The sequence below is a fragment of the Struthio camelus genome, chromosome 3, assembly GCF_040807025.1.
Source record: "Struthio camelus isolate bStrCam1 chromosome 3, bStrCam1.hap1, whole genome shotgun sequence".
Taxonomy (NCBI): Eukaryota; Metazoa; Chordata; class Aves; order Struthioniformes; family Struthionidae; genus Struthio; species Struthio camelus.
The window spans coordinates 73,984,325-74,000,293 of record NC_090944.1 but is presented as its reverse complement, the minus strand read 5'-3'; the positions used below and the strand labels follow the sequence as shown (position 1 = coordinate 74,000,293).

General features: G+C 40.9%; 1 protein-coding gene across 7 annotated transcripts in view; it reads left to right on the top strand.

Moving 5' to 3' along the window:
- Window positions 1-15,969, top strand: part of MAP7 (microtubule associated protein 7) — a 126,126-nt gene that overhangs the window by 15,666 nt on the left and 94,491 nt on the right. The window contains exon 1 of one of the 7 annotated variants that reach the window (XM_009688877.2): window positions 15,174-15,213. The exons of the other annotated variants lie outside the window; for them this stretch is intronic. Coding sequence (XP_009687172.2) covers window positions 15,189-15,213 — 25 coding nt within the window. The 5' untranslated portion in view covers window positions 15,174-15,188. Of the gene's footprint in view, window positions 1-15,173; window positions 15,214-15,969 lie in introns of those variants that run through there. 7 annotated transcript variants of the gene reach the window in all.

The window sequence follows — 15,969 nt, the reverse complement described above, 5'->3', positions numbered from 1 at the left end:
TCATCTGTAGTTTCTGTGATCATGCTGGACCTGTCTTTGTAGAGCACTTCAAAACCCTAGAGGAGCTGATACTCCAAAGTAATAAAGCAGTTCATTCTTCCGTTAAGAATATTTGAATATCATCACAAATTTTAAAATATTCCTGTTTGTGGGTAGTCCAGGCCTTCTCAGGATAGTAAGGCGTGCTCAGAATTTGTATGAGAGTTATTTCTTTCATCTGAGAAATTAATATTTAGGGCAAGCATAAACTGGTTAACAGTTCAGATTTCCTGTGAATTGATTTCTAAACCAGCCATTTCTTTTCTTAGTGCCCTTGACTGTCTTTACTGTAATCTGAGAAGTCTGGCAGGCATTGAGCTTGTTGTTCCAGTGTAAACACGTATTTAAATGAAAATGTTTGTCAGAGATTTTTTTTTCTGATCTGGAGATATTAAAAGCCCGCAGAGGTCTTTGTAGCTGTGTGCTCCTGATTTCTTGATTTCTTTTAATGTGAATTGTATTTACTCCTTTTTCACCAAGTCTTAACTTCCTATCCTCCCCCCCACCCCTTACTAAGCAGATAAATGTGTGTTTTGGGAGGATGGAAAAGGCAGCAGTTGACTTCTGGATTCTTAATAATATGTCTGCTTTCATCTGTATATCAATTAGCTAATTAGTAGCTGGCGAGGCAGGAGGGTTTTTGCTTTTTTTCTTTCAATCCCTGCCTGAGAATTTTCTACAAGCTTGAATGTGAATTTTGTATGAGCCTGCCTCTGTTGAAAGGTATTATTCTTCATGTTCTAACTTTGACTGGATTGCTGGCTGAAATTGTTGGTTGTAATTGGGGCAGGGGGAAGAGGTCTATTCTGTTTGCTATTGATAGTTTTTAGCAGGTAACTAATGGTTCTGATGCTAAATACGTATCTTGTAAGCCCTGGAAGTTGTTTTCATAGGTAATGCTCATGTCAGGAAGTTTGAATCTCATCCTGTAGGCATTCATATGAGGTTGTCCCTTGCTGTTTTATTTCACTTGTTCCAGTGGATTTGACAGTTGTGGGGTTTTTGTTTGCTTTGTTTTTGTTTTGTGATGGTTTTATTGATACTATCGATCTTTTTGCCAGGATATTGCTTAATCAAGCAAGTCTTAAGAAGATGTTTGAAACAAAAATAAGTGAGCTCAAGTGAAAAAATGACTGGAGATGTATAAAATAACAGTAGGGGTAAGCAAATGTAGTGTCTCTACTGCCAATTCTTTGAAGAGATGTTTTTATTATTACATGTGAAGAGAGGAGAACTTACGTCTTGTTTGTAAACCCTGTCTGAGTGGTGAGAATTGGCACGGGTGTCCAGGCTCTGTGGTGCTTATACAAACTTGTGTCCAGAAGTCTCCCAGGTAATAAGTCCTGGGTACTGTTTGTTTTATGGTTGAAGTCTGAACTTGAATTGAGGATCAACTTCCTACTGGGATCAGCATCTATCTGAAATGAATATTTCAGGCATATCTGGTTCTGTTGGACTAAGCAGCCTTAGAAATCAGTTAACAGCCAGGTGATGAACTAGGGTATCCAGAGGGACATTTTAGACATTTTAACATTAGCACTTAAATTTTCAGTTGTTAGAGCTATGCTTTTGAATGCACTATTGGTGCTTAGAGCACATTTTTCCTTTAAAATATGATTTAGTTCAAACCATTATTTGTTGAAGGACCTGGAACTTTTACTGTGATCCTAAATCTCCATTCTAAAGAAGTGTGCCCTTTTTTAGTGGTCTCCTATTCAAAACGTAGTGCATGTAGTCATGCATGAAACATATGCTGTATGTTTTATTTAGGCTATAAGTTTACACCCTGAGAGTGCGCTCCTTTGGCAAGGAGCGTACTGCGAGATCTTTGAGGCAAGGCCCATTGCAAGGTCTTGAGGTCCAATTTTGCGGCTGACAGGTAGCAGAACAGTAAAAATAAAGACTGCTACAAGTTTGAATTGCACTTCTTCTTTACTTTTATTAGAATCTTCCAATCTTCTCTCCCATTATAACATACCAGAGTTTTGCTATATAGGGCACTCTTTTCAAATATAGCCTTTACAGGTTTACAGAAGCTTATTTTGCACTTGAATTGTTTTTGTTTGTAGTCACCAGTTTCCCAGCAGTGCTGCAACTATATCCTAAAAGAAGCCGGACAAAACAGGCACAGAACCACACGCTTAGAGCTTCTGTGCTCCCTTAAAGCTTGTATTGTAAACCAGGTACGGTTTCTGTGACTGAAGATGGCAGCTGAATGTGGTTTTCTGTGTAAATCCTAAAGGTATGTCCAAGTAGGCTTGTCTAAAACTGAAGACATCCATCCTCTCAATGTGTGAGCTGTGGTCTCAGCCATTCTTTTATTTCAGGCACGAGCAATTCAGTTTTTGGCTTAGCATGCCCCTCTTTCTCTGCCGTGTTGATTTTGTGCACCTGGGATGTAGTCTTAACAACTCTTCCTCAGTTTTATTAAATTTTTAGGTGATGCTTCCTCTTCCCTGTCCTTCGGGAGGAGGGAGACCTTCTTAGACTGCACTGATAGCATTGTGTTTCCAAAATGATCTTGGAAGAACATAGAAAGGTAATGCTCATATTTCTGGATTATAAATTAGGGTAATTAATCACTCAAACAGCTGCCTTGTAATTTTGATGTATTTATGGCAAATGCATGAAAAGAAATTTCAGTTAACTTAACAGTGGTATCCTTCACCTGTCTGGCTATTTAAAACTGATTAAAGGAATGTACCTCTAATCTGTTGAGTATTGCTGCTAATGCAAAGCTAGACAAATGTGCTTTAGTTCTCTGAACAATAACATTTATTCTTTGTCATCTTGAAAACGAACAGGGAAAGGACTTTTTCCACTCCTTTGGTGCATGGCAGTGATGTCTGTGATGATTACTGGCAGATTTTGCTGCTATTGCCAGGATGATCATGTTTTTGTGTAGTGCTTGTTTGAACTGTAAACCCTGTTCATCCAGGGAGACGAGGGGGATTTCTTCTAACGTGACTGCTTATGGGCTGTCTTGTGTTCTGCAGGTATTAGGGGAAATATCTATTACTTGTGAAACTCAGGCTAACTTTTAGTTTAGTTTGCAATTTGTTCTGATATGTTTATACCCAAACACAAACTTCAGGGAGGTCAAAAGAGAAGGGAATTTGGCATCTTGCAAGGGCGTTAAACTGATAGCCCTGGAAACTGAAACTATATACCTACAAAACAGGTACAGCACGGGGTGTGGAAGTGTAATCTTATCCCACGCTGTGGAGTCTGCCTCAGGCTGGAGCCAGAGTGACAGTTCAGTGTCTGGCTCCTACCACGCTTGTAACCAGCAAAACTATCTGGCATGGTGGTTCTCCAAATGGGGCCTCTTCACACCAGTCCCTGAACTGACCTTTGGTTCACTGTGGGCAGAACAGTGAGCTGCTGTAAAAAGTTGGTGAGCTGGCTCACCAAGATGAAGTATCGGAGGTTTTCATGACAGTTGGTAGCCTTATCCTGCCTATTTGCATGCCAGGCAGTGAGGGGAAGGAGCAGGTGGAAGGAAGGGAAGATACACATTCTCCTTACAATACTGGTTGCAAAGAGGGGCAGGGCTGAGAACCAGGAGAACAAGGTTTGCCATCCTGCAGCTTCTAGTGAGTATTGCTGATCTTTCAGTGAATTTCCTCCTTCCTGCTAGCCAAAGACTTCTCTCAGAACCTGAAGAGGCCAAAAATACCCTTGATTTCCCTACACCCCACCTCCAATTAGTTAAAAACAAACAAATCCCAAGGTATCTGGAAGGTGTAATATTTTTAAAACCCATGTTCATAACCCAGTCTGGAATTGCTGGGGATGTAGGAGTAAGTTGTTTTTGGAAAACTACTGCAAAGCTATCTCCTTTGTAGGAGTTTGCCTTTCAAAGCTGTAGGTGCTGGAGGCCGTCAAAAAACTTACTCATGATAGAGAGTTCCTCACATGAAGCAAATTGTTTTTAATAAAGCAAAGGCACCCAACTGAAAGTCTCAGGAGTAGCTGGGAATGTCTTTAGACCAATAAAGCTAATTTGATATGTTCAGCCCTTCTGGTTTCAGAGTGAAGGTCCCAGGTTTGAGGACTTGGCTTGGGTTATAATGCAGTCTGTTCATCAGTGTCTGCTGGGATTACGGAGGGCTTATCTGTGCTGGCCAGGAATCATATACTTTCCAGTAGTTCTAGCTCAGCTGAAAGAGGACTCTGCTGCTGGTTCTGGAGGATTGTGTTCAAATATTTTCTTGACTGTTTGACTTTTTTTTTTTTTTTTTTTGTGGGCAAAACAGCTTGTGATCTATCAGTGTTCTCAGAGGGCATACCTGATGTGGTTTGCAAAAGTCAAAAGAGTACATTTGACAGCCTTTAAAGTTTAATAAGGTATTTGTTAAAAGGAATCCAGCTTGACTTGGCACATGAACTGTGGATAATCTTAATTACTGAAAGGATTGCATTTTGCAAAGTAACTTTTGTGAGTAAACCAAGGTATTTCAACTAAGATGTAAATGATAACGTGATACTCATTACCACTGTCAATATAAGAACAGGGTGGTATGTTTGGTTACTGTGCTCGCAGGAGAGAATGCTTCTGAAAGTTTTAAGAAGAACTGAGCTCAGTTTAATTTAGACAACTTTTTAAAAAGCCTTATATAACATGGAGCATCACTTATGGAAGATTGATAGTAAAGAGTGGAGTTTCTTCCTTATTCATTGCTATCACTGTACAAGTAGTTGCTTTAGAAATCCTGAACTGGGAATACAGTTGCCAACTGAAGGGAAAATACCAGTAAAAGAAATTTAGTATTATAATCATTTCTTATATGAGAGAGAGAAATCTAGAAAGTGGTAGATCTGTCCAAGATCTCTGAAATTGAAATTGAAATTCTCTGTGGTCTTGTGGCATTTTTCCTTTTTCCTGAAAATATGCAAATGATACTTGCTCAAGGTGTTTCTCTGTTACCATGCCATTGGAATGAGAGGACAAGAAGAAAGGGACTTGAGCAGCCTACGGCCTTTCTGTTCTGCACTACAAATGCTTTGGTAGCATTGTGTTTTTATTTTGCTGTGATGTAAATGGGACCTACGCTACTTAACTATGCTCTAAAGTTAAACACACCTTTTGAAAAGGAGCATGTTGCAATTAGATCGGCTGATGTTTTTGTAACTGTGATGTTGACAGTCTCAGCACTCCTGTTGCTGTTTGCAGGTTTGTTCCGAGACTGCACATCTGTTTGCTCCTTGAGATTCGTTTTTGTATCCAAGGTACATAGAAATGTGACTTTATTTTTAAAGACAAACCTTTGCTTGGCCTATCAAACTTTGGAGATCTTAAATGAGTGTGAGCTTATTCTGTGTTGCCTCTTGATGTGAGCAAGTATTGATGGAACCCTACTCATTACTGTAGTCAGCTGAATTGGTGGGAATGCATCATTTTTCTTGCTGCCCTAACTCAACAGATGTACTTTTTCTGCTTACTCAGCTACTCACAGAGTACTTTTTGTGCCTTCCCCTCCCTGCCCCCTTCTTTAAATTCAGTTTTCACTTTGCAACTGGAGAACTTGTTTTTCTGGTACTGTGAATTGAGAGTTCTAAGTGAAAGGATCTTGAAAGAGGGTTTTTTGTACTATTATCAGAAGTCTCTTCAGAAGTGACTTGCAGTTTTAAGCCACACTAAGGAATTACTTAGCCCAAACTGTCCAACCTCAGGCCACAATAATAATGGGTCAGGAGAACAAATACCATAATTGTTGATTCAATTAGTTCAATTTTAATGAACTACCCTCACTCACTGTAAAGGTGCATCCCACAGTCTACTGGTTTTGCTACCCACTGCTGCACTGCTTTAACCTCATACGTGAGTTTCACCTGCATTGATGAGTGGTTGCTAATGTCTGTGGGTCAGACCTGTATAATAAAGGTGATGGAGGCTACAGGCAATGTTTTGTCTGTGTTTTATTTACTAATTAAACATCAGAAATGAAATTAGGGAGTACCACAAAACTTGGGCCTTTACATTTTGTTCCTGAGGCAAAGTATTTCTGTCATTCAGAAGAAAGGAGTCAGATTTACCAGATTCCACAGGAGCAACCTATCTCATTGATTTATAGGTTTGACTATGACAGCAAATGAATATCCAAATTGTGCCTAAACCCCATCTTAATTATCTGTTATGTGCAGATGTAGTGAAAGTGGTTAGTCAAGTTCAAGGTAGGAGTTATCCAGGCAGAATGCAGATACTTACATTTTGTTTTCATAATAGCTATTGCAGAGGAGAGGCAATTGAATGGTAGCTTCATTTTCTCCTAAATGGCCATAATGGTGACTTACTGCTACAATAAAGTTCCGGTAGTAAGGTCACTGCAGCTTAACCCGAGTGCAGGTTAATGGATTCTACTCCGAAAAGTAGAATCCATGTCACTACGCCTGGAGTGGGGGGGGGGGGGGGGGAATAAGCCCAGGGGTTTGGGGCGGGCTACACTACGATGCTGAACTCCTGTCAGTCAATATTGGCACAGACGTGTAGCTGCCTTGTATTTCAGTTTTTGTGTTGGGGAACTGTTAAGTTGTTTTGAACTAGAAAAACCTTGCATAGTTTCAGTAGAGTTGATGATACAACACGAGCATTTCTATCTAATTGTCTTGGTAGATAATATTTAAAAAATCTGTGTAAGTTTTTTCCTTTTTTAATGCTGTACATATATGAATTTCCTTAGTTTTCTTAGTTCTATTGAAGCCTCATTGTATAATAAACCATGTCAGCCCCATAGCCATGTCTCTAAAGACAGGAAGACTGGTTGAGTAATACTGCCTCTAAGTATTTTTGGCTTTATTCTGGACTTCCTAATTTGAGTGTGTCTCTCTGTAGAGACAACCTAGTTTATCTCATGGATGGGCCAAGCTTCTGTAGACTTGAGTTCCTGTCAGTGGCATTTTAATTTATGGATCTTCTCTGTGCAGATGTCAACAAAAACAAACTGGGTTTGGGATCATCTACGTGATTAGAATCTTTGGAGAGAAATTAAGAGTTTGAGCAGATCAAGCACAGCTATTTGCTGAGACTGGTGGGAAGCAAAGCGTGGAGGGTAGCAGAGATTCCAAGTCATAAACATTGTCCAGATGGTATGCCCTTCACTTCTTGGCTATAGAAGTCAGTTAGCTGAAGTCCTGCTACTTTGCTGGTACTAGGGTCTGTACAGCTAGCTGCTGGGAAAGCATGCGTTTCCTATTGGAAACCATAATAACCTAGAACCTGGCCAAGGGGGCTGACATAGGAATCTCTTATTTCCCCTTGCTGCTGACCTCTGCTTGGTCTCCTGTTGGGATTAAGTCATTTCTACAATTGCAGAAGCAGGTTGTGGATTTATAGTTGTTACTTAATCCTAGTGAATGATTTTCGGGAGCGGGCCAGATTTACAATTGACTTGGAAGAAGTGAAGAGTCAGGGAGGTTTAGAGGGTTACCCCAAAACCCAACAACCCAAAACTTTAACAGCTCAGGAGAAATACTCAAGGTTTTGGAAGTCCTAGAAAAGACCCAGTGATGCACTTAGACTGAACTCATAATATGAAGAGCACAGACGACTGGCAAACAGTCTTTTAGAGTCTGAACCTCCAGTTATATGTTCTGACTGGTCCAGTCCCTCGCACTGAGGCTGACTTTCACAGTCAGGTTCCATCTGGGTCTCATCTGGGTCTTCCTGCATCTGAAGCAAAGATAAAGGAACTGTTCCTTCTGCAACTCAGCGTGCCAGGTAGCGTGATCTGTTGGTTACCTTTGTTTAGCATTAGAGGGTTGTAGAACAAGGCTGAGGCTCCTGTGCTCCCCTGCTGCCAGAAAATACTCAGCTACGGGAGTTTTGTTTTCAGAAGAGCATGGCTGCAGCCTTTTACCATGACCACCCTCCTATTCCATGGTATGTTGTGCTAGAAATATGTCTGCTCTCCTTGTCAGGAACAGGGATGCCTGTGAAGGATCTGAGGATATTGGATGACACAGAAAATGTTAAGAAGAACTTTTAAGCCTATGTGCTGGGGAGGGAGAGGAAGAGGAGTGAAAAAGCAGAATAATGTATATCCTTTCAAAAATAGCATTTCTGTGGTGTGACCAAGTACTAATTTAATTGGTGGGAATACGATGGTAGTACTGATGTCTTGGACTAAGACAGTCTGACTAGTTAAAAGTCCAGAGACGAGTCCTGTTTTCAACCAATTAAACAATTCATAACCTCCTAAAACATGTTTTTAAAGGTGCTCAAAGCCTTAGTTTTTCCATTCTTGAATTCCAGCTCTCTTTTAGCTTCATTTTAAGCCCCTGCGCAAGCAAGATTTGTTATGAAAGTGCTGACAGAACTTGGTTCACACTCTTGTAACTTAGTGTACAAAGTTATCTTGTTTCTCAATTCTGCTTCAGGAAGCTTTTCAAAAGGCTGTTTTGAAAATGCAGGTTTATCCAGTTACCTGCCCTTGACGTGAGAAGTCATCCTTTTATGCAGCCAATTGCATTGTTTGCTTTTTCTCTCTCTCTCTCTTTTTTTAGAGACTGTTTCCTCGTTGCCTGCACGCTGACTAATGCAGCGATAAAAATTTCAGTGCTAAAATCTGGCTCATGTGCTGAGACACCGTGAATGAATCAAATGCGTCTGAACTGTTTTTTTTGAAGACAGAGGTGGGATGTCAGTGGAGTTAGCACTTGTGTTATACATCTGAGTGCAGCAGTGACAGCATGTGGAAAACAAACTGCTGAACTTTCTTGCCTCTCATTCCTCCTTAACTGTAGTTGCTGCTATTTCATTGAGAAATGCTGAGTGAGGAACGCAGACTGCACCTTGGGCATGCAGCTCACGCAGACTCTGGGCGATGCTACTTTCACATTTTGTGTGCGTTCCCTTGTGCTAGCAAAAAATGTAGCACATTCCCCCCCCCCCCCCCCCCAGCTGAAGAAGAATAAGAGTAAAGTTTGTAAGAAATCCTTTTTCAGCCATCTAGCTACATTACACTTGTGTTTAGTTGCAGCCTGAATTGCAAAATAAAAAAGAAAGAAGGGAAAGGGGATGAAGAAAAAAAGCAGATGGTAGTGGCCATCTGTAAACCAGAAAAGGGCAGCAACAACCAGCTGCTGAGTGAGGTACTGGCAGTAAAACCAGGCTGCAGACCAAGCAGCTTGTGCCTGTCCCTGTGCCTGGGCTATCAGCATTTTGGTATGCCCTTACACTTCTAGTCAGGCTTTGCAGAAATATTATATAATGTGTTTACTTTATGGCAGATTTTTCTTTCATGAAGTTGTTTTCCAGTTTAAGCAACAAAATGGCTGGTAATTAGTGTTTGTGGAGAATTTTTATGGGCTTTCTTGTCCCTATGAGTTACCTGGATCACTGCTGTAACGCACACTTCAGATGCTGTGTCACTGGAGACCACAGAGTAGCTGGGCTTTTCATTGCAACATGTTTGCTATACATCTTTCTAATCAATTTAAAAATACAGCTACTACTAATGATGCCCAGCATAGAAAAGCAATACTGTGAAGAAGGTGATCCTCATACCATGGTGATGCTTGTGGATGACTCACCTTTCTGTTAGGGTTTTGTTTAATCGTCATCCTTAGAGATTTCACTCCTTTGCAGCATCTGCATACCGAGCACCGTTGCAAGGCTGAAATATTTAAGGTCACAGTATGACTGTTTTATTTTCCCCTCCTGTGAAATGAAGACAGCATTTCCATGATTACAATGTCGGGGAGTTCTGTCTAGGCTCCTGGGTCCAAGGATTTCCCAGAGGTGAGTTACGCACATGTTCGGTCTGCAAACGGGGCCTGCTGTAGCCTGGCTGTAAAGAGGAGTTTAGTGTATCGCGCTGCTACTAGCAGTTCCCTTTGGCACTTGCTGAAGACTTAACTTAGATTTTGAGAAAGTGCTGGTCCTTGGTCTTGCTCTTTGTGCTGCAGACTTTGATTATGGAGGTTTTTTAAACTTGTCCCAGAACTTCTTTTTAAAAATACCTTAATTGCTGGTAGAAAGCTCTTAGTCATTAATCTGGCTCCAGCTGGTGAGGCTGTAGCTGTTCTTGCCATAAATCAAGGCAAGATGGTTTGTGCTGTGCTAACAAAATGGGAAGTCTGTAGGCCAGTTCACATCTCTTGAGAACTCTACTAGACTTTAAGACGTCCTTGGGCCTGTTTTGTGTTTTAAGTAGGAGGAACAATGATACGGACCAGTCATGATATGGACCAGTAACAAGTTACAAAGTGCCTTGGGGGGTTGGGGTGGGAGGCTTTGTCAGTGAAAGAGGCTACTATCAAATACTTGATACCTCTCCCTCTTATCTGCCCATGTTACTGCCCCTAGGAGTGTGGTCTGGCACGCAACAGTCAGTCAGGTAAGCAGAGACCTGCTGTTTAAACCATACAAGCTAGTCTAGCTTTAGAGAGAAACAAGCTTGGGAACAACCTGATGAGAAACTTTACTTTTGTATTTGTGAGGTTGATAACATCTATTATTTGTCAGTCCTTACACAACTAAGATTTTAGTTTTTATTTTTTTAATAATGATGCCATGGAGGAGTTAAAGTAAGTTGGTAGAGTTACTACTTACTAATAAATGAAATGTTCTGTGGAGTAAGTAGAATCCAACAGCTGTAATTCAGATTAGGATTTTGAATTTTTTACTTGCATGAGAAACCTCCTATAACGTAGGTATATGTGGGGGTCCATTTACTTGCTGTTGAAAGCCTTTATCCCTCCTCATTCTCAGCCACTTCTCTGTTGCCACAGAATATCCCACTGGACCTGTTTGCTTTGTTGGCACTCAACCAATGTGAAAGTACCATAAGGAAGGAGGCCAGGAGCGAGCAAGTGAGTGGGGGGTCATGAAAGTCAAGAAAAGTGTAGATAAGTGCATGACAGGGAGGCATATACTTAAGCTGGAGAAAGCATATTTTTAGTTTTAAAGTAACTCTCGTGAGACTGGTCATTGGAAAACCAGGTGTTGATTAACGGTCTTTCTTCAGAGGTCTGTACTGCACAAACTGCCTTTTTTGCCTTTTTCCATGAAAATTCTTGTGTCTTAGAATAACTAGTGATAGGAACGATCAAATCTGGCAACATTTACAGGAAGGATCTCTTGTTTCGCCCTCTGGGGAGGGGAACCTCCTTTTGTAGGACCTGCTGACAATAGTGCTTAAAATCACAATGAGTGCTTTCCCATCTGACTCAAATGTTTTCAGCTGAATAGGGATTATTCAATATTACTCTACAAAAAAGAGCCAGCCAGTGAGGCTTTAATGACTTGTGACTGAACAGCAGCGCACCTACTTCCCACTCTGTACACGGTTTTTTCCCTTACTTTTGTCCTGGCTTATTTGGTTGAATGTTCTTTGTATTTCAACTGTATTAATTATGTGCTCTGAAGGTGTTTCACATGTAGCATAGTGCGTATATACCACAAAATGACAGTTATGCTTGTTTATAGCTGGCTTTTGTTTCATATTTCATCCTTGTTCCCAAAATAGTGGGACCAACTAGTGGAAAGTAGGAAAGTACTAGTCAGTCAGCACCGCTACAAGATTTTGTCTTGTGCTAAATGTGTGTTTTGGCTGTAAACCTGTTAAGCCTCTGCTACTTGCAGGTAATAAAAAATCTAATGGGAGCTAGTTTTCCTGTTCTATAACAGCTGCTGCTGTGCAACTTTAAATGCTGAAGCCACCTGCCAAATCTCTTTATTTCAGGGTGCTTTAAAATAGTGCAGTGCTGGACTATGTTTTACCCTGTGCTCTTTAAAGGCAAATTAAATAACAAATGAGGAAAATAAGGGATGTGTTTGTGTCCTACATGCCTTCAGGATTAGCTGGGACTTCCTACTGAAAGAGAAGTTCATCTGTCATGGATTTAATTCACTGCTGAGTATGTGAAGCGTTAAGGCAATGTTTATCAGGGATGGGCCTTTCCTCCTGTTTTGCCTGTGCTGTACTTGCTATGAGGTGGTTGGGCCAGTGCCAACATGGGCTGTAGTTAGTTAAAGCTCCTTGGGTGCTGGTACTTGCAGGGAGGACCTGTTTTAATGGGCTGCCTGGGCAGCGCGTCAGTTCTGGTCTGACAGGCTCTGCCTTTCAGGTGCCAGGGAGCCAAAAGCTGTGTGCCAGCAACCAAGCAGATGACTACAGAGGCTGCGTGCTGGGATGGTTTGCTGGGCAGGTCTGTCTACTCTGTGTCAAATTGCCTGTTAGTGGGTTTCAGGAGCTGCAGAGGCATCAGTTGTTAAGTCTTTTAAACTCTGAGTTTCTTTCAGTAAGTGTTAGAGATGTGGCGCACAAATAGCAGACTGCAAATTTTGAAGTTTTTTTTCCCTACTGAAGTAAGGTATTGTAACATAGTGTAGTTTATGATTCTAAAGAGGTAGTAGGGGCCAAGCTTTTTTGATCAGTTGTGTTCTTGTTTGTACGAGTGTTCATGTTGACGTTTCTCTCTTCAGAGCCTGTCTGAAGGTCCTTCTGGAGGACTTAAACTCAACTGATATGAGTCAGTTTAGGCACTTCCCCCAAAGATCTCTGAAAGTAAAGACTGATGCTGGGGCAGTGTTTCTAATCCTGGCCCCTCTGACAAAGTAGGAATCGATGCCTTGGGGAAGGGCTTAGGGCAAAAGTCGACTTTTTACCTTGTAGAGAAGTCTCGCTCCGTGGATCTGCCCTTGTACAGCTGGGATTCCACCCCTTGCCCCCGTGTTAAAATAGAGGAAGGGCCATTGTCCCTAAACAAAGAGAAACGTGAGCAGATAACTAATGCCGACTGGCCTCTTAGAAGAGGCAACGGTCTATAGACTTACATTGCGAGCTGTGATGTAATGAAACACAAAACTTGAAGCCAGTGATCGTAGCTCTCGTCCTTGTTCTGTTAAAAGTTAAGCACTTTCCTTCTAAGAGAATGGAGGAGAAAAAACTCACCAGTGCATTACCTAGAGTAGTTAACTTCGCAAGCTGAGGAACACTGAATTTTTTAGTCTCTCATCATAGTCAAAAAGATGTCCCATGGTATCGTTTGGAGCCTGTGTAATAAAAGGCTTGAGCTCTGAAGAAGCTAGGCTTCATGTGGCTTGTTTCTCATAGTCTTTACAACCTGTTCCAAAGGTCAGTTTTAATAAAACCCTCTTGAATAGGCTGAAACTGAGAATTTGAAGTGTCTGAGGGAAAACAGTGTTTACTCCCCTTGGAGCTTTTAAAATATCACATGGGATAATTGCAGCTCAACTTTTTCCTATTTTCAGAGCTGCAAATGTTTTGCACAACAGTCCTATGTAGTTATAACTCATGGATAATGCAAAGCCTGTCATAAGAAGAGGTGCTGTGTGTGGGGAGAGTTGATTTTAAAGAAGTCTTTGCTTAGCAAGAAGATGCAAGATAAGACTTGCCTGAAACCATTACAAAAGGCTAGGCCAAATTTGTCCCTGTTACAACTCTCCTGAAGCCTATTAAGTTTAAGTAGTAGTGAATTTGACTGCCTGTTTTCAGACTTGGGGCACTTACTTTTTTTTTCTTTTGGTGATAGCCTGAAAGCATCTATTGCACTCTGTTCTGGGTCTCTCTGACTTTACTTTCATTGAACTGAACTGCATTTGGAGAGTAAGTAATTAGTGGTCTAATTATTTCTTGAAAGAAAGTAACTGTGTAGTATCCATTTCAAAGAACAAGAGGGCTTCTAAGGACAGATAACTGTTCTACTCAAAGGTGCCTTGAAGAAATTGCTGTAAGTTTTTTCTCATTGGTCTTTGAATCCCAAATCTGTTTATCTTCTCAGTTCACGAACGTGTCTGCATACATCCTGTTGTCATAGTAGTTTCTCAGAACATTCAGACTGCAGAAAGCATTATATTTTCACACTGGAGTTGGGGGGTTGATAGTGGGGGGGTTTTGTTTATTTTTCTACCCTTTCCTGGAAAGTAGGGAATTGTTGCTACCTCATCCTGTAAATTGAAGCAAGACATTTGGACAGTGGTCCCAATCAGTCCTCCTCTCAGCTGGCGAGACTGCAGGCAGGGCTGCCCTTGCGCGGGCTGGCATCGCCTGTGTGAGGGAAACAAAGGGCTTCAGTTCTGAGGCACCCGGTCTGCTACTCCGCAGGGAACGGGGCTCCTGAGGTTTTTAGCATGTGGAAGAAAAGCACTGTGAAGAAGAAGAAATGCTATTTTACTTATGGCTTTTACACCTGAAATCCTGTATTTTTAACACTTTGAATTTAACTGAAATGGTTATTCACCTGGACTCACCAGGAGGCTGCACATTGATGGCCTTTTTGAAATAGTATCTGTTTGCTTACCGTCTAGCTCTTCTGCCTCTTCAGGTGCTTCATAGTTTCCCAAAGATCAAAGCTTGTGTGAAACAGAGGCGCCACATTGGACTAGATCCGAGTTCCTTGACAATTCTCATAGGTGGTTCTCATGCTATTAGCAATAGATGACTAAATGGTTTTGAAGGCATACTATCAACTGATCGCACCGCTTCAGCTGTGCAGACCCTGGCACTGGATTTGATTCTTGTGCATTTAATTGATTGCAAACAATGCATCATGAGTCAGAGAGGGGTGTTAAAAACGGATCATGAATGTCATCCAGTATGTATAAAGTTAGCACTTTTGAACGCAAAAGCAAAAAGCCGCTGTATTAATGCAGTTAGCCTGTGCCTTAGAGGTTCTATCACAACAAAGCAAAGTGGTAAACTCAATTCTTTAATGTGTGATTTCTAAAGTCTCAGCTATTCAACGATGAACAGATCTCAAAAGTTACTGGCTGACTTTGGAGGCTTGGGGGGATTTTTTTTTTTTTTTCTTTCTTGTGGTGAGTACTTTAGCTTGTGCTAATGAGGCTGCTGCTTTAAGGCTAGATTCTTGGCTACAGCTTACTAACTGCCTGAAATAATGTTTTTGGAAATTTAATGAGGTACCTCCTCTTCCAGTGGAACCAAATATATATTAAAGAACTGCTGCAAGGTTATCTGGGCTTTTATCGCAGTCCTAGTAACTGTCGTGTTTGGCTGTGTGGCTCTGTGCGCGATCGTTTTCTAAATGTGTTCACCGAATGCTGCTCCTCAGTTCAGAGCTATTTCGTAAAGGAGCTGGTGAACATGCAGCTCTGTCAGAGGCAGGTGTGCAGAAGAGACCACTCTTTTCATAACGTTTTGTTTGCTTGGAGAAAAGAGAAGATGAATGGATTGTGTTTCAAAGGGGGTATGTCTCTGCACTGCATGCGTGAACTATAGTATACATACGGCATATTGTGGCATTATAGTGAAAATGTTATTTTGGAAATGTGTGCATTTCCTAAGGAAAATGTCCTACCTCCTGAACTGTTAGCTGAATTCCTGTATCTTTCCAGTGGTAACAGATCAATGAAACTAGTTTTTTAGCTGCTGTAGCCTGCGTTTTTAGGAACTATAACGTGATAGTAATATTTTTCGTATCACTAACAGTGGTTAACTACAAATGATGACACTTGCTTTAAGCTTCAGGATTTCATCTAAATTTTTATTCTTATCCATATTCTTTATTCTTACTTATGAAGCATAAATACTCTGTTGTTTAATACTAATTTCTTGCAACTGAGAAACTTACCTATTTTTCCTGAACAGTGAAAGCCATGACTGTTTTGACAGCCTCATACTGAACAGCAAATCAGACTCTATTGCTTTCCTGGTATGTAGGTGCATGATAAATTTAAGGAATAACTAAAATTTTCTCTCCTAGTGTGTTGTGTAGGAAGAAAGCAAATCTCAGACTTAAGCAGAAGTCTTCTTATATTATTAATCAAAACAGTTGATTTTCAAATATGGGTTCTCTAGATACAAGACTGACAGGAATCCAAATGTGTACAGTTATTTTATTCTTTTTACTGTAGCAGTACACTGTAGCAGTACTTGAAACCAAACTGCTCTCCTAAGGCTCCTAACAGCATAGTTGATGCAAGTAAGTACCTTTGCTAAAACT